Source organism: Sinohyriopsis cumingii, chromosome 7 (genome assembly GCF_028554795.1).
Source record: "Sinohyriopsis cumingii isolate HCF-2022 chromosome 7, ASM2855479v2, whole genome shotgun sequence".
In the NCBI taxonomy this organism is placed as follows: domain Eukaryota; kingdom Metazoa; phylum Mollusca; class Bivalvia; order Unionida; family Unionidae; genus Sinohyriopsis; species Sinohyriopsis cumingii.
This window is the reverse complement of record NC_142967.1, coordinates 41,157,818-41,185,223: the sequence shown is the minus strand read 5'-3', so window position 1 is coordinate 41,185,223 and position 27,406 is coordinate 41,157,818. Positions and strand designations below refer to the sequence as shown.

General features: G+C 34.0%; 2 protein-coding genes across 2 annotated transcripts; one reads left to right on the top strand and one right to left on the bottom strand.

Annotated features, from left to right (window-relative positions):
• The first annotated feature begins 594 nt into the window (after nt 1-594).
• On the top strand, nt 595-1,735 carry LOC149795094 (protein RRP5 homolog). Its single transcript, XM_089964034.1, has 2 exons — nt 595-754; nt 1,505-1,735. Exons 1-2 carry the CDS (start codon nt 618-620, stop codon nt 1,677-1,679), a joined length of 312 nt encoding a protein of 103 aa, XP_089820160.1. The 5' UTR covers nt 595-617; the 3' UTR covers nt 1,680-1,735.
• A 13,127-nt stretch (nt 1,736-14,862) lies between these two features.
• On the bottom strand, nt 14,863-26,304 carry LOC149795093 (uncharacterized). The gene is made up of 4 exons (XM_089963752.1): nt 26,179-26,304; nt 19,814-19,850; nt 16,718-16,829; nt 14,863-15,237 (listed from the first exon to the last, which is right to left on the bottom strand). Exons 1-4 carry the CDS (start codon nt 26,302-26,304, stop codon nt 15,156-15,158), a joined length of 357 nt encoding a protein of 118 aa, XP_089819878.1. The 3' UTR covers nt 14,863-15,155.
• Between the last annotated feature and the right edge of the window lie 1,102 nt (nt 26,305-27,406).

Sequence of the window (27,406 nt, the reverse complement as noted above, 5' to 3'; positions counted from 1 at the left end):
TCTTCAGTCTCCTAACAGCTCAATGGTGTAGCTCCGCTACACTGCGTTTCATCTGGAGACGGCAGAAATTGACAAGACCAGAGCCGTAGCTGAACGGGCCCTCAAGACCATCTCATTTAGGTGAGAATAGTATATATTTCAGTTAAGTGTGAAATCTTAATATGAATCATCCCAATTGGAGATACTGCTAGTTTCGAGGCATTTTGACTGAGTGTATGGGATTGTGATGGCAGTTGCTTTTGTAGAAAGGCATGGATGTAAAGGGTGATTGCAGTTGCTTTTGTAGAAAGGCATGGATTTGAAGGGTGATGGCAGCTGCTTTTGTAGAAAGGCATGGATGTGAAAGGCGATGGCAGTTGCTTTTGTAGAAAGGCATGAATTTGAAGGATGATGGCAGTTGCCCTTGTAGAAAGGCATGAATGTGAAAGGTGATGACAAGTGCTTTGGTAGAAAGGAATGAATGTGAAGGGTGATGTAAGTTGCCCTTGTAGAAAGGCATGAATCTGAAAGGTGATGACAAGCGCTTTATTAGAAAGGCATGAATTATTTTACTTCAGTATTTTATGCTATAATTGTCTTCTTTTACAGATGTTGAGGTGATAGCCATAGTTTCTCAAATGGAATTTAAGCATGGTGATCCAGAGCGAGGGAAGACAATGTTTGAGAACATCCTTAGCAACTATCCAAAAAGAACTGATCTTTGGTCAGTTTATATAGATATGGAGACCAAACAGGGAAATATTGAAAATGCCAGGTATGCAGTGAACTTTTTTTTTTTCTTAAACTAAAAGATAGCATTTAATTGTATGTGATTTACTCAGTTTTCCATTCATTATTCACTTCATGTAAAGAATGGGAAAGGATTTTTTGTAACTGCTGATGTTTAGTCTCTCTTATTCTGTCTGCCTGTCTGTTTCATTCCTCACAAGTTAAATCCCAGTTTCAAAAGGTAACTATTTGGGTCATTCCAGAATTAATCAAAGGAGTATGGGGTGGAAATGGTAAATACATTTTTATTTACAAAATAAACACCTAATGATAACATTCATATTTCAATGCATTTATTATAATAGCATTCAAACATAGAATTTTACATAAATAATGAAATCGTGAAAACTAGCAGCTACCTCGCTTGGCACTCTGCATTAAGAGGTAAGTGTTAGGTCTGGTCATCCTGGTTTCAGGATAATGTGACTGTGTGGGAAATGATGCTACATGTCTGTGGCATGATGCCCCATGTCTGTGGCATGATGCCCCAATGTGACATCATTATAAACTTAGCACTGCAGATATCGTAGTGATATGACTGAAATTGTTAAAGCTATGTTAAAAGTCTAAATCACACTTGTACACACACACACACACACACACACACAATCATGAGAAGAATCAAGATAAAAGATTAGTAATATTTGTGTAGGAATATGGTCTTTAACTAAATCCAGATTGTTCATTTACATGTAGATATATACTATTTCTGTATTTTCGTTATGTTATGTTGCAGGCACTTATATGAACGAGTGATCAGTTTGAAGATGTCAGCGAAAAAGATGAAGTTTTTCTTCAAGAAGCACTTGGACTTTGAGCAGCAACATGGAACTGATGCTACCGTTAATGCAGTAAAACAAACGGCATTAGAATTTGTTGAATCTCGGGGTTATGTAGATGTGGATGATTGAATGGCGGTTATATAATTGCTGATCAAGACAACACATGACTCATTTGAATATTATCTTGTAATTTAATGTCATTTGATGAAATATGTATTTATGAATAACATTAACTTTGTATATTTTGTCTTCAGAATGAACAATTGCTTAATATTTCTTCAACTATGTATATATATATATATATATATATATATATATATATATATATATATATATATATATATATATATATATATATATAACTTGCATGTTTCAAACTACATAACAAAGTGAAAAAGCGTTTTAAAGAGGAATGATGACAGCCACTTTTCTTTTTCATGTTCAGTCACTATGTAGGCATTATTGTATTCCACTTTATTAATAAAAAGTATGAATGATGATTGAAAATTGTCACTGGTTTTTGCACTATTTGTCTTGCAAAGTCTCTAGTAAGTGACTTCTAATGATGGCCACTGTTACTAAAAATAGAAAAATCTGCTTGTCATCCACCAACAATTGCTAGCTTTATAAAGGCCTTTAAACTTTTAATGCAGTTCTGTCATCAGATATGTCTCCCATGATTAAAATAAAAGCCTTCAAATGACTTCTTAAAAACCACCAAACAAATTTGATGCATGTTTTGGAATGATCTTAGTATGAAGACCTTTCATATTTGCTCAGATTTTGGTGATCGACTGTGAAACCTAGCCACTGTTACTAAAATTAGAAAACCTTTAAACAACTTGATTCCAAAAACAAACTTCACAAAAAAGCATCCTGGCTTTTGTTCCTTTCAGTTCAGTAGAAATGATTATATCAAATGATCAGATGTGGCTGACATTACTAAAAATAGAACAATATATTTGAATTACTTTTTCTGCTGAAGAGATCTTGACCAAAATTGACAGAAAATATTCTTTTTTTGAATTTGTTAAGATTCACCATAACATATTGCCACCATTATTAACAATAGACAAACCTTTAATAATGTCTGATGAATAATGACTGAACAGAATTTAAACAGATTTCACAGTGTAATCACTTGAGTGCCTTTTAGATTTATACAAATGATTCCATTCCACTATGAACCATGGCTGCCATTACTGAAAGTAGAAAACATTTAGCCAATTGATCTTTAAAAATATGCTGTATCCTGGCATAGGGGCCTTTCAGTGTTGGATAGATGATGCAAATGTGCCATGAAAGATACGTGAGGCTTCAGAAACTACATTGGAAAAAAAAGCATTGTTCTGACCTAGATTTCATTTGTGTGTGTTTTGGTTTTTTAAAGTAGCTTTAACAATATTTCACTTTATGTTCCCTGGTATTTCTGCACTAGCGAGGCAACTGTTAATACCATTTTAATAAGTCTTTGGTATGACTTGGCTGGGGTCAGAACCTGCAACCTCCTGCATCTGTTGCAGCTGCTCTAACCACTAGGCCACCAGAACAGTCAATTATGTTTAAAAAGTTCTTGCAGACTCATTGATTTATTTGCAGACATATGGATTTGTGTGCAGAACATTACTGTGTACAGATGGACATTCGTACAGAAATTTACTTGCATACATATGGATTTGTGTGCAGAATATTACTGTGTACAGATGGATATTTGTACAGAAAGTTACTTGCATACATATGGATGTGAAGCTGAGGCAAGACTATGACACTTACATGTATGGACATGGTCATTAAGACTATGACACTTTATTTACAAAGTCTTGATGACTATGACACTTTATTTACAGACTAAGTCATGATGGCTATGACACTTTATTTACAGACTAAGTCTTGATGACTATGACACTTTCATGTATGGACATGGTCATTAAGACTATGACACTTTATTTACAAAGTCTTGATGACTATGACACTTTATTTACAGATTAAGTCATGATGGCTATGACATTTATATGTATGGACTAAGTCATTGAGACTATGACACTTTATTTACAAACTCAGTCATGATGACTATGACATTTATATGTATCTAGTAAAAGTGTTCCAGCTACAGGCTATATTTTGTGGCCTGCACTCATACAAAAGTCACTTCTATAATTCTAGCATAATGACTATAATATATTTCACATATGGCCCACATGTTTTACATTTTGATCCATGTGGTCAGGTGTTAACGATATTGGACCACTCTGGACTAAGTCATTAAGACAGCACACATGTATGGACTAAGACATTTTAATACTGTGGTGTGTGGACTAAGTCATGAAAAAAAGTCATTAAGACTATGACACATACATGTTTGGAGTAAGTAATTAAGACTATGACATATATGTATAGTCTAAGTCACTAAGACTGACACCTTGTGGAAAAGTTGTTAAGACTACGACACTTTATTCATGGACGAAGTCATTAAGACTATGACATGTATGGTCTAAGTCATTAAGACTGGCACATTGTGAACTAAATCATTATGACTATGACACTTATATGGATGGACTAAGTGTTTAAAACTGACACTTACATGTATGGACTAAGTCATTAAGAATATGAAATTTAACATATATGGACTAAGAGATTAAGACTATGACATTTAACATATAAGGGCTAAGTGATTAAGACTGACACTTACATGGATGGACTAAGTGATTAAGACTGACACTTACATATATGGGCTATGTGATTAAGACTGACACTTATATGGATGGACTAAGTGATTATTACTGACACTTACATGGATGGACTAAGTGATTATTACTGACACTTACATGGATGGACTAAGTGATTAATAATATGATACTTACATGTAGGGATTAAGTCATTAAGACTGACATTTAACATATATGGAATAAGTCATTAAGACTATGACACTTTCATGTATGGACTTAGTCATTAAGACTATGACATTTACATGGATGGACTAAGTAATTAAGACAATGACATTTAATATGTATGGACTAAGTGATTAAGACTATGACACTTATGTGGATGGACTAAGGGACTAAGACTATGACAATTACATGTATGGATAAAGACATTAAGACTATGACATTTAACATATATGGAATAAGTCATTAAGACTATGACACCTAACATGCATGGACTAAGTCATTAAAGTGTTTACTGTTTGTGAATCATCACTAATAGAATGACACAGGGAAGAAGGTTTCTACTGAGTTGCTGCATTTGGACAATGCAGAGATTTGATAGTTTTATCTTAGATTTTAAATAGTCATTGTAATTCCAACATCCAAAATTAAAACTAATGCAGTCTGATATATTGTTTCAGTCCCTTAATTTTCAAAGTACATCATCACACATGTGTCATCTCAGTGAGAGAGTAAAATTTTTGCAGAGTTTTGGATCATCTCAATATGGGGATTCAATAAAATTTGACTTATGACTTTGTATAAAGGACACAATGAAAGAGTTTGATTTCCAGTGTTCCATAACATCATTTGCAAGAGTTATGACCCTTGATTGCCTGTCCAGCTGTGTTTGGTTGTCACAACATATCTGGACTAAGGTTAGCTGGATTCAACCAAATTTATTATGTTTCTTTACACTGACAAGTTCAGATTGCTCTGGTGTCCTAAGTGGTTAGAGCGTCTGCCTCTGATGCAGGAGTTCGTGGGTTCAAACCTCACCCGAGTCATACCAAAGACTTATAAAAATGGTACTAGCAGCTGCCTGGCTTGGTCTCAACATTAGGAGGTTAGTGTTAGGACTGGTCTGAAAGGTGTCAGGATAATGTGACTGGGTGGGACATCATGATACATGTCAACGGCAGGATGCCCCGGATGCCCCGGTACTAGACTTCACTATTGTGATATGATTGTGATATGATTGAAAGATTGGTAAAGCTATGTTTAAATCAAAATTACACACATATTGACAATTTCTTGAAAGAATTTGATTTCCAGTGTTCCAGTGTTGTCCATTGTCTTGGCCTTGTTTTCTGCAGAATCCCATCATGTACTGGGTTGAGGGTTGTCCATCTTCCTGGCTTTGATTTCTACAGCATCCCATCATGTACTGGGTTGAAAGTTGTCCATCTTTATGGTCTTAATTACTACAGCACCTAATCATGTACAGGGGTTGAGAGTTGTCAAACTTCCTGGTTTTCGTTTCAACAGCAATACATTGTTATGGCTTGTTAAATTTCCATTGGCATGCACGTTGATACCGATGAGACACTGAATGATCAATTTAGTTGAGTTGTTGACACTGATTTTCCATCTTCTTAAATGTTTTTGTTGTTGTTGTTTTCTTAAACATAACTTTTCTAAGGAATTGTGGATTTCAACCAAACTTTAGAATGCACCTTGGTGTTGATAAGATCTTGAATGCATTTTCCTTTCAACGACATCATTGAGATTTGTTATTACCCTTAATCAATGACGTCATTGACAAGTGTTATTACCCTTGATAGTTTACGTCATGTACAGGTGTTATTAACCATGATTAATGACGTTATTGACAGGTGCTTTTACCTTTCATCATTTACATCATTGACTGGTGTTATTACCTTGATCATTGACATGATTGCACTGTGTTATTGCCCATGATCAGTGCCATCATTAACAGGTGTTGTCACACTAGATCATTTACATTATTGATAACTAGTATTATTCATGATCAATACTGTCATTGACAGGTGTTTTTACCCATAATAATTTTCATTATTGACAAGTGTTATTACCCATGATGATTAATGATGTCATTGACATGTGTTATTACCTTGATCATTTGCATCATTGACAGTTTTATCACCAGTGATCAATGAAATCATTAATAGGTGTTGTCACCCTAGATCATTTACATCATTGACAGGTATCATTCATGATCTGTAATGTCATTGACAGGTGTTATTAACTGTGATCATTTACATAACTGACAGATGTTATTACCTATGATCATGCACATCATTGATTACTGTTATTACCCCTGACTGTGTTAGCTTTACTTTTCCAAAGATTGATTTCAGCCATGTACGGCATGCACCTTTTTGAGACCTTGAATGCATTTGATAGGCCAGTTTCACAATGCTTGAAAATAATGATCTCGCGATATCTCGCAAAATCTCAAAACTCCAAAACGATTCGCTCACTCCTGGGAAATTGATATTATATTCTGCCCTTATTTGTACTAGGAAAAATATACATGTATGCATCAAGCATGTTTTTATATATGTCAGATATCTAGTGAAAACGCAAAGCATACAGCTTCAAATTTTGGAAGGCTATGCAGTGCAAAATCATTGAAAGTTTTGTGAAAATCATTTCATATTCAGCCTTTATTTTAAAGCATTTAAAGAGTGCCATGACAATGAATTATTTGTAATAAGAGTAGGTTTCTAATGTATAATGTGGTTTATTTTAAGAAATGGAGCTTAAAATAACAGCTTTTTGCAAAACGGAATTATTTCCCATTCTTATTACATTTGTGAAATAACTCTTAATTCAGAATTATTGATCATATTTTCTTGAATTATTTATCCTTTCTTTTTTAAAGACACATTAAAAATATTGTGTCCTTTCATGATATATAGATTATAAATACATTTTGTGCAAAATATAAATGCCTTGTAAGTGAATTGCTATCAAAACTCTAGAGAAAAAAATTAAAGATAAAAGAATATATTGCCTAAATTTAAATGAAAGAATGTATTGTTTATTAAAATAATGCTAGATTTTTTAAATCTATACTTTTTTCATGTAAATATTTTACGCAAAATTGGAAAAACTTATGCGAAATAGGATCGTAAAACATACATATTTTTTCCAAAAATTATTCCTACTGTTATGTTACTTAAAGCTTGATGCAAATAATAGTTACGTAATTGTTAATTTAAAAGAGCAAAGAGTCATGAATTTCAATCCTGTTGTTCGTTATTATATTCAGCAAACTGGAAAATTGGTATGAGAAATGACACTGCAATGATGGTAGTTTATGATATTTTCAGTTAAGAAATCAGTAAAATCGTGGACATAAAAAATGTGTTTGTTATTTAAGGTTAAGTTATACATCTTTTGTTTCAAAAGTTTCCTAATTGTTACAAATGTAAATTCGTAATTTGAAATGGAATTTTGTGCAAACTAAACAAAGACGAAACTAAGAAAACGGTGCACTGGTTGAAGTCGAGAAAAGTTTCATATTTATTTTCCAAGTCAGCCCTGGTTTTGGAGCATGTGGAGATGGAAAAGTATTTGATGTTGATGACAGTAGTTAAGAGTGGTTAGGAGTTAAGTGTCCAGAGTAGGAATGTTTATTAAAGAGTAGTTTCTGTTTTAAAGGTTAGTATAGTTTAACTATTTCTTGTGGATTGTGACAGATTGTTGCATGAGTTGAAACGTTTTTGGAAATGAGATTTTTTTAAACAAAGAGCTTTTACATTGTTATTGAGTTTCTCCGATTATAAGGCACTGTGTCTCGTGAACAAGTTGGGTGTAAATCAATTACATAATCCAGAGACTGGTTGCTGATAAGTTTTATAAAAGGTGCGGAGATTCTTTTGTGTTTTGTCTCTCTGCTAGAGTAGGCCATGCAGTTTCAACATAAAGTTGTTCTCTTCTGATAAATCTTGTTTGCCTAGAAACTACTTGTTTGATTAAAATTATCGATGGCACAGTTCATTTAAATATGAAACAACCATTTTTTTCAAACTTGAACAACTACTTCCAACGCCAGTCTCCACTTCATGGTCAACGTAAACAACCTACACCCAGCAGTGAAAGTTACGTGTTGATTTTCAATGATTAATATCGGAAATGGCAACTCATCCAACAAACAAATTGTAAAATGGGTCTATTTTCAAATTTCTACAATATCATTTAGAAATGTATTGTCATTGGTTGCCCATCAGGCAAACTTTTATTTCCAAAGTATAATTTTATGAAGAACTTTTGGATGCCAGTTAAATGTATTATTGACTTTTATAGTCATAAAACCTGGATTTCCAGCACTCAACTCCATGATTAGGATGAGATAAGGGCTATTAATACCCATTTTGTCTTACGTTATCCGACAAAGACTCCTCAGCTTAATTGATTATCGCATGTACTCACCTATAAATCGAGTAAGATTGCAAAGGTCCTGATTCGATATATCATCTAGTTCCTGCAGATGAGGGTTTATGTTGTTTTTTTAATACTGATTACTCCTAACAAAAAGCACAGAACCAGATCTGCTGGCACATTATGCGACGGCAGATCTGTGTCTCGGTGGTTTTCATTTAGACTAGTCTTATAAGCGAGTACATACGGTACTAACAGTCTTTTGCCATTTGTTTATAAGAAGTTATATCTTCTGGTGCTGATTTTATTGATTTTACATTTGATTTTGGATTACTATATAACACATAATTGTTGTGAATACTTCACATTATTTTCATTAGTTCTTTCTACTTCTTATATTTGAACTGATACACCAGTGTCATGGACACATTGATCAACTATAAAACCTCTGACTTTGTTTCCTTCATAAAAGACAAAAAATAATGCAACTGTTGAATTCATGTTTTTATCAGCTTTGATTGTTGTACACAGAGATATAACCACGACAGCCGTCACGGGCTGGTCTGTACAGGAGTTTTATATATAGAGTTGTTCGTTCACCCATTCTCTGTGAGGCAAGCCAATCAGAAAATTTCCTCTCACATTATTCTTGAAAATAAAGATGTTGCAAAATGAAGATAAAATTATATTCTGAAGGAGAAAAAGAGGATGAAAAAGAACGATACAAAAAGCAACAGCTACAACACAAGGACAACAACACACAAAGCTAACCAACTGAAATTTTGCTTATTATTATTTTATGGGGGAGGTATTTTATTGATAACCGAAAGATATTTTAGGACACACGGTACTAATGGTATGGAAAAATGGGAACCAGTCTGGAAATGGGTGAACCTAAGATAGAGTATATATGGTTAGGCTGACCATGATTGATTAATAGTGTAAGTTATGTTGTAGGAGAAAGGATCTTTTGAGAGCTTATCCTAATTGTAAGAGAAAAAATAGAGACATTGTTTTATTGATGGAATTTCAGTCCTTTAACAGTTTTGACTTTGGGACACTCATTACTAAAATTAGTACCTGACTCTTTGGTGCGGAATTGAAAGCACATGTTTCAAACACATGCAGGTCCAGAAAATGCCGCGGCTCATATCCTCTCCTCTACACAGAAGCTGGCTACCAGGTTTCATTTATACTGATAAATATAGGTTTGATCATGAGCACTCAAAAATTTAAAGTTATTGATTTTTTAATATCATGGTGTTTGCATAGGTTTACTATGGGAACTGAATTAGTACCGTGAGTCCTATAACTCACGTTTTCTACTCCTCGCGAATTAACGCAGTCTAAAGTCTTAGTCGAGATTAGTGTATCCTGAGGTCCACTGGCTTTACGTTCATTCGTGTTTTTACGTTACTTCTAGTAGAGATGCCAGTTGATCTCGGTAGAGACGATTAAAGGTGAAATGCAAGTAAATTACAATGAGACTCAACGGTATACTAATATTACGGATTATTAACAATGCTATTAATCTTCATGATGAATTAAATGAAATCGCACGATATACTTAGAAAGCAATATAATCAATTATGCCCCACAAATATTAAAACAGAATGTCACGAGAATGAGGCGTCAATAGCATTTAAGTTTAGTGTTTTTATGATGTCATTCACGAGTAATTAATTCAGTAATGATAGAGTGGAGGGAATGTAGATGGATACGATACGTATCTATCATTTTTATGAGGTTGGTTTTATTTATTTTTCGTATTTGGGTTTTGTTTTTGCTGACTTGCAGTGCAATATAAACCTTCTGTCACGACATTTATCAGCATTCGTTCCATTTACCCTCATAAGAAATAATATATGAAACTAAAAAAAAAAACGTAGCCTCGATGTAGCATCGAGTAAAATAGACCTGGGGTGGGCAAACAAAGGCCTGGTATAGACCCATATGTGTGTATATATCTATCTTTCTATCTATCTATCTATCTATCAATCTATCTATCTATCTATCTATCTATCTATCTATCTAGTGTAACAAATAGTAAGGAAATTCCTGGTATGATTCACCACATTACTATAGTTTCTCAAAATTGTTAAAATACATGCGTGTTCTTGGCTCATCCTAATTGTATCCTGAAAAAATTAAAATACACCTGTTTACGTTTGCGAGTACCCACGTCCATTCACTCATTCCCTTTCCCTACAACAAACAATGGATGCTACGTGGCGTTGTTAGCCAACTTAAAAAAGTATCACGAATCGCACAAGTTTGACCGCTCGAAAAATATAAGTATCATCAAAATTTTCAAAAATTCTGATATTTTTAATTAACAAATGTAAAAAGTCCTAAATTAAAAATAGGGACAGAAAACCAATTTAATTTAATTTAAAGTCGTGAGTTTCTCTATTTATTGGTATAGCGTTGGTGCAGTGGTACGTACGAACTTAGCATGACTTTTTTTGCTTTTTGTAAAATTATATGACGTAAAATAACGAGCGTCTCTGAATCCCATCCCAAATTTTCGAAACTCTCTGTCAAACAGTCAATTTCTACATCTTAGAATTTGATTAACATACTAGGGAAAAAGATCAAGTGAACCAAATGCTTTCGTTTAACGGTAGCAAAACTAAAATCCGTATGTTAAAATTGATACATTTCAGAAATTATTGACGGTTCGCCTGCAAGGCAAGAATGTATCATTCGTTCTGTTCCCAATCTTGTACACACAATAGACTTTTTCAGGTTATGCAATCACAGTATCCTCTGTCTTGTCTCCTGCGCTCGAAAGGCATCGAAAAGGAAGCTGAGATTGTAACGTCGTTGCCCAAAAGGTGTAGAGTGCAAAAACCACGGTGAAACATTGCATGTTGACTCATATATTTGAGTATTAAAAAAAACTTTGGATGATGATCCATTAGTCCATTGGGTCCAATTTTTATTTTATTTTATTTTTTCATCTTTTATTTTACGTCTTTGTCGACAAACTTGTACTATATATAACTCCCCCACCCCGTTCACACACACCCATCCTTTGTATCATGTAGGATAGGACGAAAGTTATACTGAGAGCATACTTTACGCGGGCTGCATGCGGCTAGCCAATCCGTATCCTCTTGCCAGCAAAATGATTGGCGTCACAAGGTGATATGAGAGGTAACAAAGGTGGTGTGGCCCTTGGGCCATCGAAAGTGCCCCTTACTAAGGAAACAATCTTATGTAATTATCAACCTTGAAAGGCCAATATATGTAATTTAATTTAGTATAATCCGACTGTTTTGAACATTTTTTTGTATGATGCATGTTAGACTCGATCGAGTTCTTGGCCTCGGGGATGGGATCAAGAGCATAAAATCTAGCTTTTAGAATGTTTTTATCTTCATCGACCTCTTTAGTATTTTTATTTTTCATTCTATTGTGAAGGGATTTTCCCACTTCAAACTATGACCTTTAAATATATAAAACCTTAGCTAAGCCGGCCGACCGACCATAATATGATACTGATAGTGCACTATTCTAAGTGCGAATACTATTCACCACAAGCATCGCTTTAGATCATCGAGACGATGTGATGTATCGCGTTACCTCTGATTATCGACGGCTGTGAAACTCCTCTATTTACTTTTGTGTCAGTCATGTTAAAAACAAATTGTGCAAGAGGAAATGATGTAGAAGAAAGTCTCTATCGACAGTAAGCGATATGAAATTGTTTGAACTTTGTACAGAACAATCAAATTTCAGCGCATGTTAAAAACCGGAACGGAAATTGTTTAAACTTCTAGTAGAGCGGTCTTCATTCCAGCGAAGACAAATTTCAGAATTGGTTTGAACCAAAAAGTAGTTTGAACCTCGTCCTGAGTAGTTTTTTGTTTCCATGCCAGATTGTAATAGACATAATTGAATCCGGTGTAGCCAGTGCCCACGCATAGTTTAAACCTGGTTAAATACAATGGAAAATAATTTCACACGCTAATGTCGTGGTTTATGGTAATAAGCCAGAATATTTTCACACAAAATTAGATATTTAATTATAATATATATATAGAGAGAGAGAGAGTTGCTACGCTCCGAAATTTCAGCGTATCAACAATTTTGTAGTAATTCACATGTAACATGTCCATCTGTCTATGATCCACTGACATTTCCAATTTATCAGATAGTTCTTACGCGTTACATTTAGTTTGTGAAGCTTTAATATGTTTGATATATCAACATGTTAAGATATTACTTTATGTGAACCTGATTGGTCCAAATAATCCCGCGCAATTTTTGCGCAATATCCCGATTGGCTGCTATAGGGGACATTTTCCTTGCCGAACCTTCTGGAACTTTCGTTTTACTATTACTATCAACATTTATCAGCCTTCTTTTGAATCGATTGCACAAGTGGCATTGGGGAAGAAACAAAGGCTACGTCTGTCGAAATATGGCCATTTTAGCTCAAGGGAGCTCGTTACAAATGAAATTAAAGGTATCGTTCACTGAAAAGAGTACGGGAATGGGTGCAAACCAATAACAGGCACTCCGCATATTTGACAAGCGTAGTTTAAACGTTAATCTATAGGAGTAAATAAACTCACTTTTGTTTCGTGAAGAATGTCGACAAATGCCAGTCTCTCGACTGACAGAAAGTTATCTAACAACATCATTCTTCCAAATCGACGTAAATATCCTGGTAACAAATCTATAATTATTATTCTCAACATTTTCACTCTAGATATAATACAATTTCTGCATGCATTACTCATCCCATCCCCTTTATATGGATATCAAACAACTGGAATGCAACGTTTTCTACCATATACAATACTGCATCAATAGTAGTGGAAATATCACATTCAATGTGGAAACATTGTAGACATTCTCGTCCAACTGGATGGAAATGGCGCGTCTAACCTGATCTGATTGAACCATGTGACATAACACAGTAACTTCCATGAGAAATCCAGTGTTTGGAAAATTACGTCTATGTTAAATTTCTGTCGATTTGAAAGGTCAGTTGCACTTTGAATTATAATTTGTAAAAATATATATTTTTAAATTTTACTAGTTATATACTATGCATTGTACATTCAGCTAGCGCCTGGGACTATTCTTTTCACGCGCAACAGTTGAAAGTTGCAGCGTCGACAAGAATAAACAAAATTATTTCTTCTTCTCTTTTAACTATTTCCATGACGATAAAACCTATGTGACAGATAATCTTAAATGGGTTATGGTTTAACATTCAATTTATGAAATTCGTTGAATAATGCCCAGCTTTTGCGAGCCAATGCTGGCAAAATTTTAAAATTATTAGCTTATTTCACATATTCAGTATTAAATCGTTACTCATTTGAGATCCTCTTTATATTTCCGTAGTGGCCCAGTGTTTAGAGCCCCGACCGAGTCATACCAAAGACTTACAGAAATGATACTAACAGCTGCCTCGTTTGGCGCTCAGCCTTAAGTGGCTGGTGTTAGGACTTGTCGGCCTAGTGTCAGGATATGACTAGGTGGAAAATGATGCTACATGTCTGCGGCATGATGCCACAGTGCTAGACATGACTAAACACTGACTGATACATTATTAAAGCTACATTCAAAATCCAAATCACACACACACACACACACAAACACATACACACATTTATTTATAACGTCATCAACTCATGGCCACATTATATTCCCATTAGATAATCAACGCATGCATTATTAGGAAACCAAGGAAGAAAACATCAAGTTGTATCAGAAATCTCCCCACCCCTCTTTTTTATGCGAATCCAAGAAAGAAGACGTCAAGTTGTAACAGAAATCTTTCCTCCCCGTTTTTTTAATTTGCATAAATGCGAATTTAAGAAAGAAGACTCCGAGTTATAATTGTGATCCTTTTGCTTTAACAACTATCGCTCTGCAGACGAACGATCCATCCTTTGGTAGTGATAGTGTCGGATACTTTAAGATGAAAATCAAGTTAACAACTCAAATAGACTAATTTATAAGTCATACAAGCAATGTTTGATGTTAAAGTGGAAATATAAAAATAAAGAAGTGGCAGTTACCAGGACTTTTGTATCAACCACGAATACTTCAATATATCTATATCTACATATATATATATATATATATATATATATATATATATATATATATATATATATATATATATATATATATATATATATATAGATATATACATATATATATACCCAAGTACAATAACTTTTGCAATAGGAAACAAAAGGACAGTTAGACGGTGCATTTAATGCTACTTTATTTTGCAAAATGTTTTTCACAAGTTTAATTACTATGGTCGTGAACAAGTTAATTGCAAGGTTTTGCCTTTATGGTCCTAAAAAAGGTTGTTGCATGTTTAACTATTATGGTATAAAAAGTCCGTTACAAGTTTAATTATTTTGGTCCTTAAAAAGACCAATACAAGTTTAACTGCTGTCATTCTGAAACGCCTAAGAAGCCACATGCATTATAGCATTGCCAACTAGACTCAAAATTGTTGTCGTTGCCTTCGCAGCCTCCATACAGGAACTGCTCACATCTGCCTGTAAGGGAGTTGTAATACCAACGCCAGAAACGAGGAAAACACGGCCCAGAATCTGGTGGCCTGAAACATCCTGTAGGAAAATAGATAGAATTACAACAGCACGAATATACAAAGATATGTTCAGTAATACAGTATCAAGGCAGTTGCTCTGTTAATATAATCATCTCGTGATGGATCACTACCTGAACGTATCCTCACGGGTTAATTTTTGGCAGACATATGGTGAATTAGCATGAGGAATGAATATATAATATGAAATCCAATCCACTACGTAGCAAGGAACCAAATGGATTTGCACACGAAAACACACTAAGCTACCAGAACGTAGTACCTTTATGTTTTCAAGGTTATCTGGCATATTAACATCATTTCAATGCAGTTCACAATTACCAATGTTTGTACGTGTATACAACGCATCTGAATGGTCTGCATCAGATAATACGATGGGAAGTTGACACAAGTATTTCATGCTATCTCTGAGACATTCTAGGGCTCACTGAAAATAGCAAATAACATGAAGTCTTCTCTTGAGATTCAAATGTTTACTAGCAATAACACTCATACCTGAAGGTAGTCGTTTTATATCAATGACTCAGAGATCTCTTTCAAGATAATACTGTCGATGAAAATCACAATAAAGTTTATTATCACCGACATGTAGATTATTTAGTTAGCAAACTATAAAAAATTATTCATTAGCAGTGTTCACCCCAACCCCAAAATCCTTTCGGATTAGATTTCAACTTTATACAGGCTGCTAAAATGTTACTTCGGTAATACCCAATCTATATTTTTTGCTTTTATTTTTTTTCTTATCCTTCCAAGATTGATCGCCTCCAATTGATTTGGACTTTTAAATCAGGACGTGTTTTGTTTGTGCTTTCTCCAGGAACATGTTTCAATTTAATTATTGTTCAAACGTTTAGATCACCTTGGTTGTTGGCCCGTGATGCTGACCAAAGTGTAAACAAGGGTTTTCCCGACGCAGTAGAAGTAAGGAGGTTAGATGGTCGCAACCTTAATTTCTATTTCACCATATTCATTCGTGAACAAGAGGTACTTCTAGTTGACTAATTCTTGTACGATACAGACACATTTGATGAGAACATCAAAAGACAACCCTGCTGTTGCACAAAATTCAGCGATCGGAGAGATTTACTTGAAAAAGTATATAGAAACAATTAATTTGCCCTGTTCTCATGTAGCAACTCAACAATAATTGACCTAACACAAGAATATAGTACATATATTATGAAACGTTTTATTTCAACAAAAAATAGAGCAGCTAAGGATGAAAGTACTATACTGCCTTGAGAGTCATAGAAAGCACGGTTAATAATGTATTTAGTTAACATTGTTAGCTTTGTTCGTTGTCGTCCACCTTAAGACCGAGAGAAGAGTACCACCTTAAGGCCGAGTAAAGAGTATCACCTTAAGGCCGCGTTAAGAGTATCACCTTAAGGCTGAGTGAAGAGTATCACCTTAAGGCTGAGGGAAGAGTACCACTTTAAGGCCGAGTGAAAACTACAAGGTTAAGATCAGATACTCACTCTTGATGCTTGGTGGGTACCAAGGACGAACAGCTTGTGAAAGCTCCATGCAGAGTATCAGGAAGCACAGAATGGATAAAGCTTTGTACTTCATGGCAGGCTATTTCCTTATCTGTTAATAGAGGCAAATACAAAACTGAAGTGAAAACATACGCAAGCTTGTTACTCTTAAATATGTCGCAAGTAAAATTAAGAAGCCTACGACTGACTTTCCGTTGTGTATCTAAAGAGGATGTCGGGCAATATACTTGCACAGAAAGATTATATAAGACAATATAGATATAGGTAAAGACTATATCTGGAAAGACAGGTACACAAAAAGAGCATGTAGAGAAATATATGTACAAAAAGCCTATGTCGGGCACTATAGGTATAACACAAAGAATATATAACACAATATAGGTACAAAGAAAGCAACACAGCAACCTTCTATAATTCAAATGTTCTGGTAATGATTCATTCTTTTTTTTAAAGAGTTCAATTATCATTACATTTCAGATCTCAGAAGATTCGTGGGACAAAAGAAAAGAAAAATATCAAATCTTTTAAAGTTGATTATTAATTTATTATAAGGAAAAGATTAATAACGTATTTCAGTTCAATTGTAATAATATTCTTTGCTTTTTGTGTTTATTTTAAGATGTCTTTATATTAAGGACATTTAGGTTTTCTCACAACTGTCAACACAGTTTACCATATGAAAGATGCACCTTATATTTTACTCAGAACACATTGCCCATCTTATTCAAATGTGGTTATAGGAAATACGGATCAATATGATGGACCATACTTTTGAATCTCGCAAAGCATGAAATTTGGAAAACAGTAATTGATTCATATAGAATAGCCATTAAGAAAATGATTTTTAATATCCATTTGTCAGTAAGTACACAAAATATTTAGATTATTACAAAATTCATAGCCAAGGGTATCTACCATAATTAAACACCAAATGAATTTAATGAGTGTTGTCTATAATTTAACACCAAATGAATTTAATGAGTGTTGTCTATAATTTAACACCAAATGAATTTAATGAGTATCCATAATAACTAAACACCAAATGAATTTAATGGGTATCCACAAAAACTTGAACCAAATGAATTTAAAGGAACCCACTATAACTAAAGACTTAATAAACTTTCCAAGTATAGTTTTTAGTTGCCTTTTAAATGAAATGACAATAATTCATAGCCCAGGCTGCCTCAGCATGTTCTTGGTAAAGGCACTTAAATCATATTACGTCTACAACAAATGGTCAAATAAAATGATAAAAATGCCGTTGAAAACAAGCCAAGACAACCAATGTATTTGAACTGCAGTTCTGATGTCAGACCGACCAGATGTATGGATGTATCCGCATTATTCAATTACGGGTGTACAGATCCACATATACATTTTTCTAATTATTAAAATCACAGTTTTAGTGCCGCATTTTTTCGTTTTGGATTTCTACAGTCACTGCTGAGTTTTTAATTTGAAAAATCACGATAACTGAGAGATAGATAAGGGAAAATAAAAAACCAAAAGTATCTGCATCTTGATTTTTGTCTGTTTCTATCGATTTCTTTATTGATTTCATCTAAATGCAAATTGTCGTTGATAAATACAGACTAATGTAAGATTTCTTTGCGAAATCGGACAGGTAGATCTGCAGAGTGTTTCATTCTTTCTCTCCATATTTCGAGAAGTTCCTTTTAAAAGTTTCCAATGTTGCACTTATCGCACATTGATAACAGCGACGTTCTGTATATTAGACTTGCAATTTAATATTTGAAATTCAACATTACAGTTTTTAAAAATGTCCTGATCTTAATCACTGCTACTCTATTTATTTGAAATGATCACAACTGTACCTTCTTTGAGTTCTTTAAAATAACCATATTTGTATCCGCTTTGAGTTATAAAAAGTGATGCCATTTATATCCTCTTTTAGTTATTAGGAATGATCAGATTTATATCCTTTTCGAGTTAGCATAAATGATCACATATGTATCCAGTTCGAGTTATCCAAAATGTACAAAATAAAACCTATCCTTTCAGCAGAAAGATGGTCATCTAAAAATTATCCTGGTTGTAACCTAAGTGTAAACTAGGGTCTGGTTTCACTAAAAGTCTCAAAGGAAAGGTGCACAATTGTTTGTTTTAGTTTAAACATTTAACACGTGAAAACCATTTTATTCTTGAAAAGAAATATTTGAGAAATTCATCAATTTTGAGAAAGTTATTAAAATATCCTCAGAGATGAGGCAAGACCCTTTTAAGGAGATTTCAGCTTTATATCTGGTTTTTTCCCCTGGCGTCAGTCAAATATTATGTAAAAATAATTGCAATACAAATAAGAAATATATTAAGAACTGTGCTTGAGGATGAAATTAGTGGAATTACTGGTTGAACAATATTTTACGACAGACAGACAGTCGGAAAGAGAGAATACGAGACTGCAGACTAACTTTATGTACTCTCAAATGTATACATTAATCAAAGACTAAATTAAAAGATACATTAACCACTCTATATATAGCTGTCATAGACGTTAATATCAAAGTATGTATCTACATAAAAAGCAATAAATGTACATTTTAATACACACCATATCTAACATCTCATAGACACATGTAATATGCTGACATATGAATTAAAATTACAATATCATCTGTTATAATAATAATAATAATAGTAATAATAATAATAGTAATAATAATAGTAATAATAATAATAGTAATAATAATAATAATCGTATCATGACATTTGTCAAATGTATCCCTTTCCCTTTCCTTATTTATTAATCTATTTTAACTTTCTTCCCTTTCCAATTATTTACTTATTGATCAGTTTCAACCATTCTCCGTTTCCAATTACTTATTTATTATGCAGGAAATGGCAATGGCCAGAAACAACAGATTTTGTTTCCATTTCCATATATACATATATTCTTTGTGTGTCTTTCTCTGCAGCAGGCACTAACATGACTTTTACAGCTCCTCAAAAGAGCAAACACAGTTAACATAAATCTAGAAAATATTCAAGTGTGTGTGTGTGTGTGTGTGTGTGTGTGTGTGTGTAAATATTTGTATCTATTGATAAATGTCGTACCTGACCACTCCAAGAGTTTTGCTGTGAGCAGTTTATGCTATCAGTCTGCATGTGTTACTCATTTGCAAATCAGATCTTATATAGTGTTGAAATGATTTACTGCATAGTACAAACAAACTAATACTTCATAATAAATCATGAAATTACATGCACGATATTACACAGATCAAAGTGTTTACCTGAAATTGATGGAGAGAAAACAAGAAAAATTTTGAAAAAACAGAGATTTTTGAAGTTGCTATATCAAATTTGAAACATGGCCATATCTTAATTGATTCTTTATTTGCTGCGCGACAGTTATAAATCAACTGTCATGACAACCAAATTGAAGTTAGTACATATAAAACTGACACCAGGTGTGAACGTTTACAGGTCGGAGAGTAACCCATGTATGTATATGTATATATATATATATATATATATATATATATATATATATATGAAAAATATCTCTGTGATTAAAAGACGTTTAAGTATATGGAGCACATTTTTTTAGTTATTTCTTTAAATCTGCATTTATCTTCAAAGAGTCATTTACACCAAGCTGTGTAATTCGATTCATTCACGCATAGATTTGTAATTAGATTCATTTACACCTAGCTATGTAATTACATTCATTTACACCTATGTAATTATAGTCATTTACACCTAGCTATGTAATTAGATTTATTTATGCATAGCTATGTAATTAGAGTCATTTACACCAAGCTGTGTAATTAGATTCATTCACGCATAGCTATGCAATTACATTCATTCACGTATATCCATGTAATTAGATTCATTCACACCTAGCTATGTAATTAGATCCATTTACACCTATCTGTATAATTAGAGTCATTTACACCAGGCTATTTAATTAGATTCATTTACACCTAGCTATGTAATTAGATTCATTCACGCAAAATAATGTAATAAGATTCATTTACACCTAGCTAAGAAGTTAGATTCATTCACACCTAGCGATATAATTAGGGTCATTTACACCAAGCTATGTAATTAGATTCATTTAACACCTAACTATATAATTAGAATCATTTACACCTAGCTATAATTTATATCTAGATATTCAATAGATTCATTTACACCTATCCATGTAATTAGATTCATTTACATGTAGCTTGGCAATAAGATTAATTCACATCTAGCTATATAATTAAAGTCACTTGCACCAAGATTCATTCATGCATAGCTAGGTAATTGGATTTACGCCACGACAGGAAATTTTTATTGTTCCTCTGGTCATTGGAATCTATGTTATGTAATTATTAATTGCCAATCGCCGTTAGGCCTTGTGGTCAGTTTAAAATCTTACTAACCAGAATATTTGTCGTGCAATTTTAATAAACTTTACACCACATACTTAGAAGACTTTGTCAGTCACCATGATGTTTTTAAGAATAAAATTACCGATGTAGGAAAAGAGACTCTATTAAGCGGGTCTATCATTTTCTATTGGTTCCTTGGGTGGGGGAGGAGGGCTTGTTTGTTTAATTTTTCCCGACGAGTAAATACCTGTGACATGTCTGGAGAAGTTACTTAAATTTCATTATCTGGAGAATTTTTTATATTTTATTTATTAGACGTTGAAAGTTGGGCACAACATATTGAGAGAACGGACAGTAAAAATGCAGTATATGTAAAATTGATAAGCCAAAGACAGATGTAAATAGCCTTATTTCTGAGCAAGGTGCTGTATTCAATATTGCAATTTCTACATGATGTGTATTCACAGTTCAAAAAGACTAATTCCGAATTGTTTAAGAATGTTAAGAACATCGAGCATATGGGGTATTCAAGTCAGTTGTATAATATGAGATAATCAGAACGCAATTAACAGTACAGATAGAGTGGTGTAACCTTAGAAATACTTAAAATTATACATACATGATATATTAAAAATTAGAAATAATTTATTAAAAGACCATTAAAGAGGAAACAAGCTTTTATATTCTAACATAAGGCTATAACGAAATTACGACAAAAGAAAATAGTGAGCACTATAATGTTTAACTCCATATAACAACAGTTTACTCTAAAACCATGCCTTGGTAAAGTGACACAACTTAAACATTAATGAGATCATTTACATAGGCGCTTCATATTTTAAGCACATATTTTGTAATCGCTTTCCACATGAGAAAAGGAGATAAGAATACGTTTTAAATAATTATGTTGTAGCTCAGTTAAATTGACCATTTTCACCACCCGCCCTCTATCAATTTGCTGATATAATTTATAGATCAGCTTCTACTGAAGAACGAGGGTAAGACACCATAACGTAGAGAGACATATGAATGATATCATTGTAAGGAATGACACTTGTAAGTCAACATGAGTATCAGTGCTGGAATACTGATTTCATCGTAAGGAAAGACACTTGTAAGTCACCATAAGTATCAGTGCTGGAATACTGATTTCATCGTAAGGAATGACACTTGTAAGTCACCATAAGTATCAATGCTGGAATACTGACTTCATCGTAAGGAAGGACACTTGTAATTCACCATAAGTATCAATGCTGGAATACTGACTTCATCGTAAGGAAGGACATTTGTAATTCACCATAAGTATCAATGCTGGAATACTGACTTCGTCGTAAAGAAGGACACTTGTAAGTCACTGTAAGTATCAGTGCTGGAATACTGATTTCATCGTAAGGAATGACACTTGTAAGTCACCATAAGTATCAATGCTGGAATACTGACTTCATCGTAAAGAAGGACACTTGTAAGTCACTGTAAGTATCAATGCTGGAATACTGATTTCATCGTAAAGAAGGACACTTGTAAGTCACCATAAGTATCAGTGCTGGGATACTGAATTCGTCGTAAAGTAAGTCACGTTTAAGTGGCCATAAATAATAGTGCAAGATTACTAATCTTGTTGCATGAAAAGACGCGTGAAAGTGACCATAAATATATAAAATAATGTTTGATTCCATATGTTTTGTATCATTAAGAAATATACTTTATTATGCTTCTATTGATTTTCTAATGCATTTCATTATGTTGTAAGATAAAAGGTGTGATTTTAATTAATAAAATTTAGATTAAGCTGTAAAACGTTTAATCTTGTGATGTCAGTGCACTCATCTGCTAAATCTCGCGTGTGACAATGTGATCTAGTTAGGAATGGATATGTGCTTGGTGTAAGACTAGGTGAATGTCTACACCTCCGTATGAATTACAAGGAAGTTGACATAACTATCTACAGACTAGATTTGCTTGACAAATTGATAACACTTTTTTCGTATTGCAGTTAGGTTTGGGGTTTTGCCTTGCTAACGATGATGTACGACTTCATATGTATTTTCAAGGAAATAAAAAAGATTTTGGGAGCAAACAAACAAGACAAATTGTTTTTCTACGTGGTGAATTGAATAATACAGATAGACTAATACTTCATAACAACACTCAAGAAATTACCTATACAAGGTCATACGTTGTAGGACAGAGTCGACCCGAAACTGGTATAATTAATTCAGTAATGATAGAGTGGAGGGAATGTAGATGGATACGATACGTATCTATCACTTTTATGAGGTTGGTTTTATTCATTTTTCGTATTTGGGTTTTGTTTGTGCTGACTTGCAGTGCAATATAAACCTTCTGTCACGACATTTATCAGCATTCGTTCCATTTACCCTCATAAGAAATAATATATGAAACTAAAAAAAAAAAAACGTAGCCTCGATGTAGCATCGAGTAAAATAGACCTGGGGTGGGCAAACAAAGGCCTGGTATAGACCCATATGTGTGTATATATCTATCTTTCTATCTATCTATCTATCTATCTATCTATCTAGTGTAACAAATAGTAAGGAAATTCCTGGTATGATTCACCACATTACTATAGTTTCTCAAAATTGTTAAAATACATGCGTGTTCTTGGCTCATCCTAATTGTATCCTGAAAAAATTAAAATACACCTGTTTACGTTTGCGAGTACCCACGTCCATTCACTCATTTCCTTTCCCTACAACAAACAATGGATGCTACGTGGCGTTGTTAGCCAACTTAAAAAAGTATCACGAATCGCACAAGTTTGACCGCTCGAAAAATATAAGTATCATCAAAATTTTCAAAAATTCTGATATTTTTAATTAACAAATGTAAAAAGTCCTAAATTAAAAATAGGGACAGAAAACCAATTTAATTTAATTTAAAGTCGTGAGCTTCTCTATTTATTGGTATAGCGTTGGTGCAGTGGTACGTACGAACTTAGCATGACTTTTTTTGCTTTTTGTAAAATTATATGACGTAAAATAACGAGCGTCTCTGAATCCCATCCCAAATTTTCGAAACTCTCTGTCAAACAGTCAATTTCTACATCTTAGAATTTGATTAACATACTAGGGAAAAAGATCAAGTGAACCAAATGCTTTCGTTTAACGGTAGCAAAACTAAAATCCGTATGTTAAAATTGATACATTTCAGAAATTATTGACGGTTCGCCTGCAAGGCAAGAATGTATCATTCGTTCTGTTCCCAATCTTGTACACACAATAGACTTTTTCAGGATATGCAATCACAGTATCCTCTGTCTTGTCTCCTGCGCTCGAAACGCATCGAAAACGAAGCTGAGATTGTAACGTCGTTGCCCAAAAGGTGTAGAGTGCAAAAACCACGGTGAAACATTGCATGTTGACTCATATATTTGAGTATTAAAAAAAACTTTGGATGATGACCCATTAGTCCATTGGGTCCAATTTTTATTTTATTTTATTTTTTCATCTTTTATTTTACGTCTTTGTCGACAAACTTGTACTATATATAACTCCCCCACCCCGTTCACACACACCCATCCTTTGTATCATGTAGGATAGGACGAAAGTTATACTGAGAGCATACTTTACGCGGGCTGCATGCGGCTAGCCAATCCGTATCCTCTTGCCAGCAAAATGATTGGCGTCACAAGGTGATATGAGAGGTAACAAAGGTGGTGTGGCCCTTGGGCCATCGAAAGTGCCCCTTACTAAGGAAACAATCTTATGTAATTATCAACCTTGAAAGGCCAATATATGTAATTTAATTTAGTATAATCCGACTGTTTTGAACATTTTTTTGTATGATGCATGTTAGACTCGATCGAGTTCTTGGCCTCGGGGATGGGATCAAGAGCATAAAATCTAGCTTTTAGAATGTTTTTATCTTCATCGACCTCTTTAGTATTTTTATTTTTCATTCTATTGTGAAGGGATTTTCCCACTTCAAACTATGACCTTTAAATATATAAAACCTTAGCTAAGCCGGCCGACCGACCATAATATGATACTGATAGTGCACTATTCTAAGTGCGAATACTATTCACCACAAGCATCGCTTTAGATCATCGAGACGATGTGATGTATCGCGTTACCTCTGATTATCGACGGCTGTGAAACTCCTCTATTTACTTTTGTGTCAGTCATGTTAAAAACAAATTGTGCAAGAGGAAATGATGTAGAAGAAAGTCTCTATCGACAGTAAGCGATATGAAATTGTTTGAACTTTGTACAGAACAATCAAATTTCAGCGCATGTTAAAAACCGGAACGGAAATTGTTTAAACTTCTAGTAGAGCAGTCTTCATTCCAGCGAAGACAAATTTCAGAATTGGTTTGAACCAAAAAGTAGTTTGAACCTCGTCCTGAGTAGTTTTTTGTTTCCATGCCAGATTGTAATAGACATAATTGAATCCGGTGTAGCCAGTGCCCACGCATAGTTTAAACCTGGTTAAATACAATGGAAAATAATTTCACACGCTCATGTCGTGGTTTATGGTAATAAGCCAGAATATTTTCACACAAAATTAGATATTTAATTATAATATATATATATATATAGAGAGAGAGAGAGAGAGAGTTGCTACGCTCCGAAATTTCAGCGTATCAACAATTTTGTAGTAATTCACATGTAACATATCCATCTGTCTATGATCCACTGACATTTCCAATTTATCAGATAGTTCTTACGCGTTACATTTAGTTTGTGAAGCTTTAATATGTTTGATATATCAACATGTTAAGATATTACTTTTTTGTGAACCTGATTGGTCCAAATAAGCCCGCGCAATTTTTGCGCAATATCCCGATTGGCTGCTATAGGGGACATTTTCCTTGCCGAACCTTCTGGAACTTTCGTTTTACTAATACTATCAACATTTATCAGCCTTCTTTTGAATCGATTGCACAAGTGGCATTTTGAAGAAACAAAGGCTACATCTGTCGGAATATGGCCATTTTAGCTCAAGGGAGCTCGTTACAAATGAAATTAAAGGTATCGTTCACTGAAAAGAGTACGGGAATGGGTGCAAACCAATAACAGGCACTCCGCATATTTGACAAGCGTAGTTTGAACGTTAATCTATAGGAGTAAATAAACTCACTTTTGTTTCGTGAAGAATGTCGACAAATGACAGTCTCTCCACTGACAGAAAGTTATCTAGCCACATCATTCTTCCAAATCGACGTAAATATCCTGGTAACAAATCTGTAATTATTATTCTCAACATTTTCGCTCTAGATATAATACAATTTCTGCATGCATTACTCATCCCATCCCCTTTATATGGATATCAAACAACTGGAATGCAACGTTTTCTACCATATACAATACTGCATCAATAGTAGTGGAAATATCACATTCAATGTGGAAACATTGTAGACATTCTCGTCCGACTGGATGGAAATGGCGCGTCTAACCTGATCTGATTGAACCATGTGATATAACACAGTAACTTCCATGAGAAATCCAGTGTTTGGAAAATTACGTCTATGTTAAATTTCTGGCGATTTGAAAGGTCAGTTGCACTTTGAATTATAATTTGTAAAAATATATATTTTTAAATTTTACTAGTTATATACTATGCGTTCTATATTCAGATAGCTCCAGGGACTATTCTTTTCACGCGCAACAGTTGAAAGTTGCAGCGTCGACAAGAATAAACAAAATTATTTCTTCTTCTCTTTTAACTATTTCCATGACGATAAAACCTTTGTGACAGATAATCTTAAATGGGTTATGGTTTAACATTCAATTTATGAAATTCGTTGAATAATGCCCAGCTTTTGCGAGCCAATGCTGGCAAAATTTTAAAATTATTAGCTTATTTCACATATTCAATATTAAATCGTTACTCATTTGAGATCCTCTTTATATTTCCGTAGTGGCCCAGTGGTTAGAGCCCCGACCGAGTCATACCAAAGACTTACAGAAATGGTACTAACAGCAGCCTCGTTTGGCGCTCAGCCTTAAGTGGCTGGTGTTAGGACTTGTCGGCCTAGTGTCAGGATATGACTAGGTGGAAAATGATGCTACATGTCTGCGGCATGATGCCACAGTGCTAGACATGACTAAACACTGACTGATACATTATTAAAGCTACATTCAAAATCCAAATAACACACTCAGACACACACACACACACACACACACGTTTATTTATAACGTCATCAACTCATGGCCACATCATATTCCCATTAGATAATCAACGCATGCATTATGAGGAAACCAAGGAAGAAAACACCAAATTGTATCAGAAATCTCCCCTCCCCTCTTTTTTATGCGAATCCAAGAAAGAAGACGTCAAGTTGTAACAGAAATCTTTCCTCCCC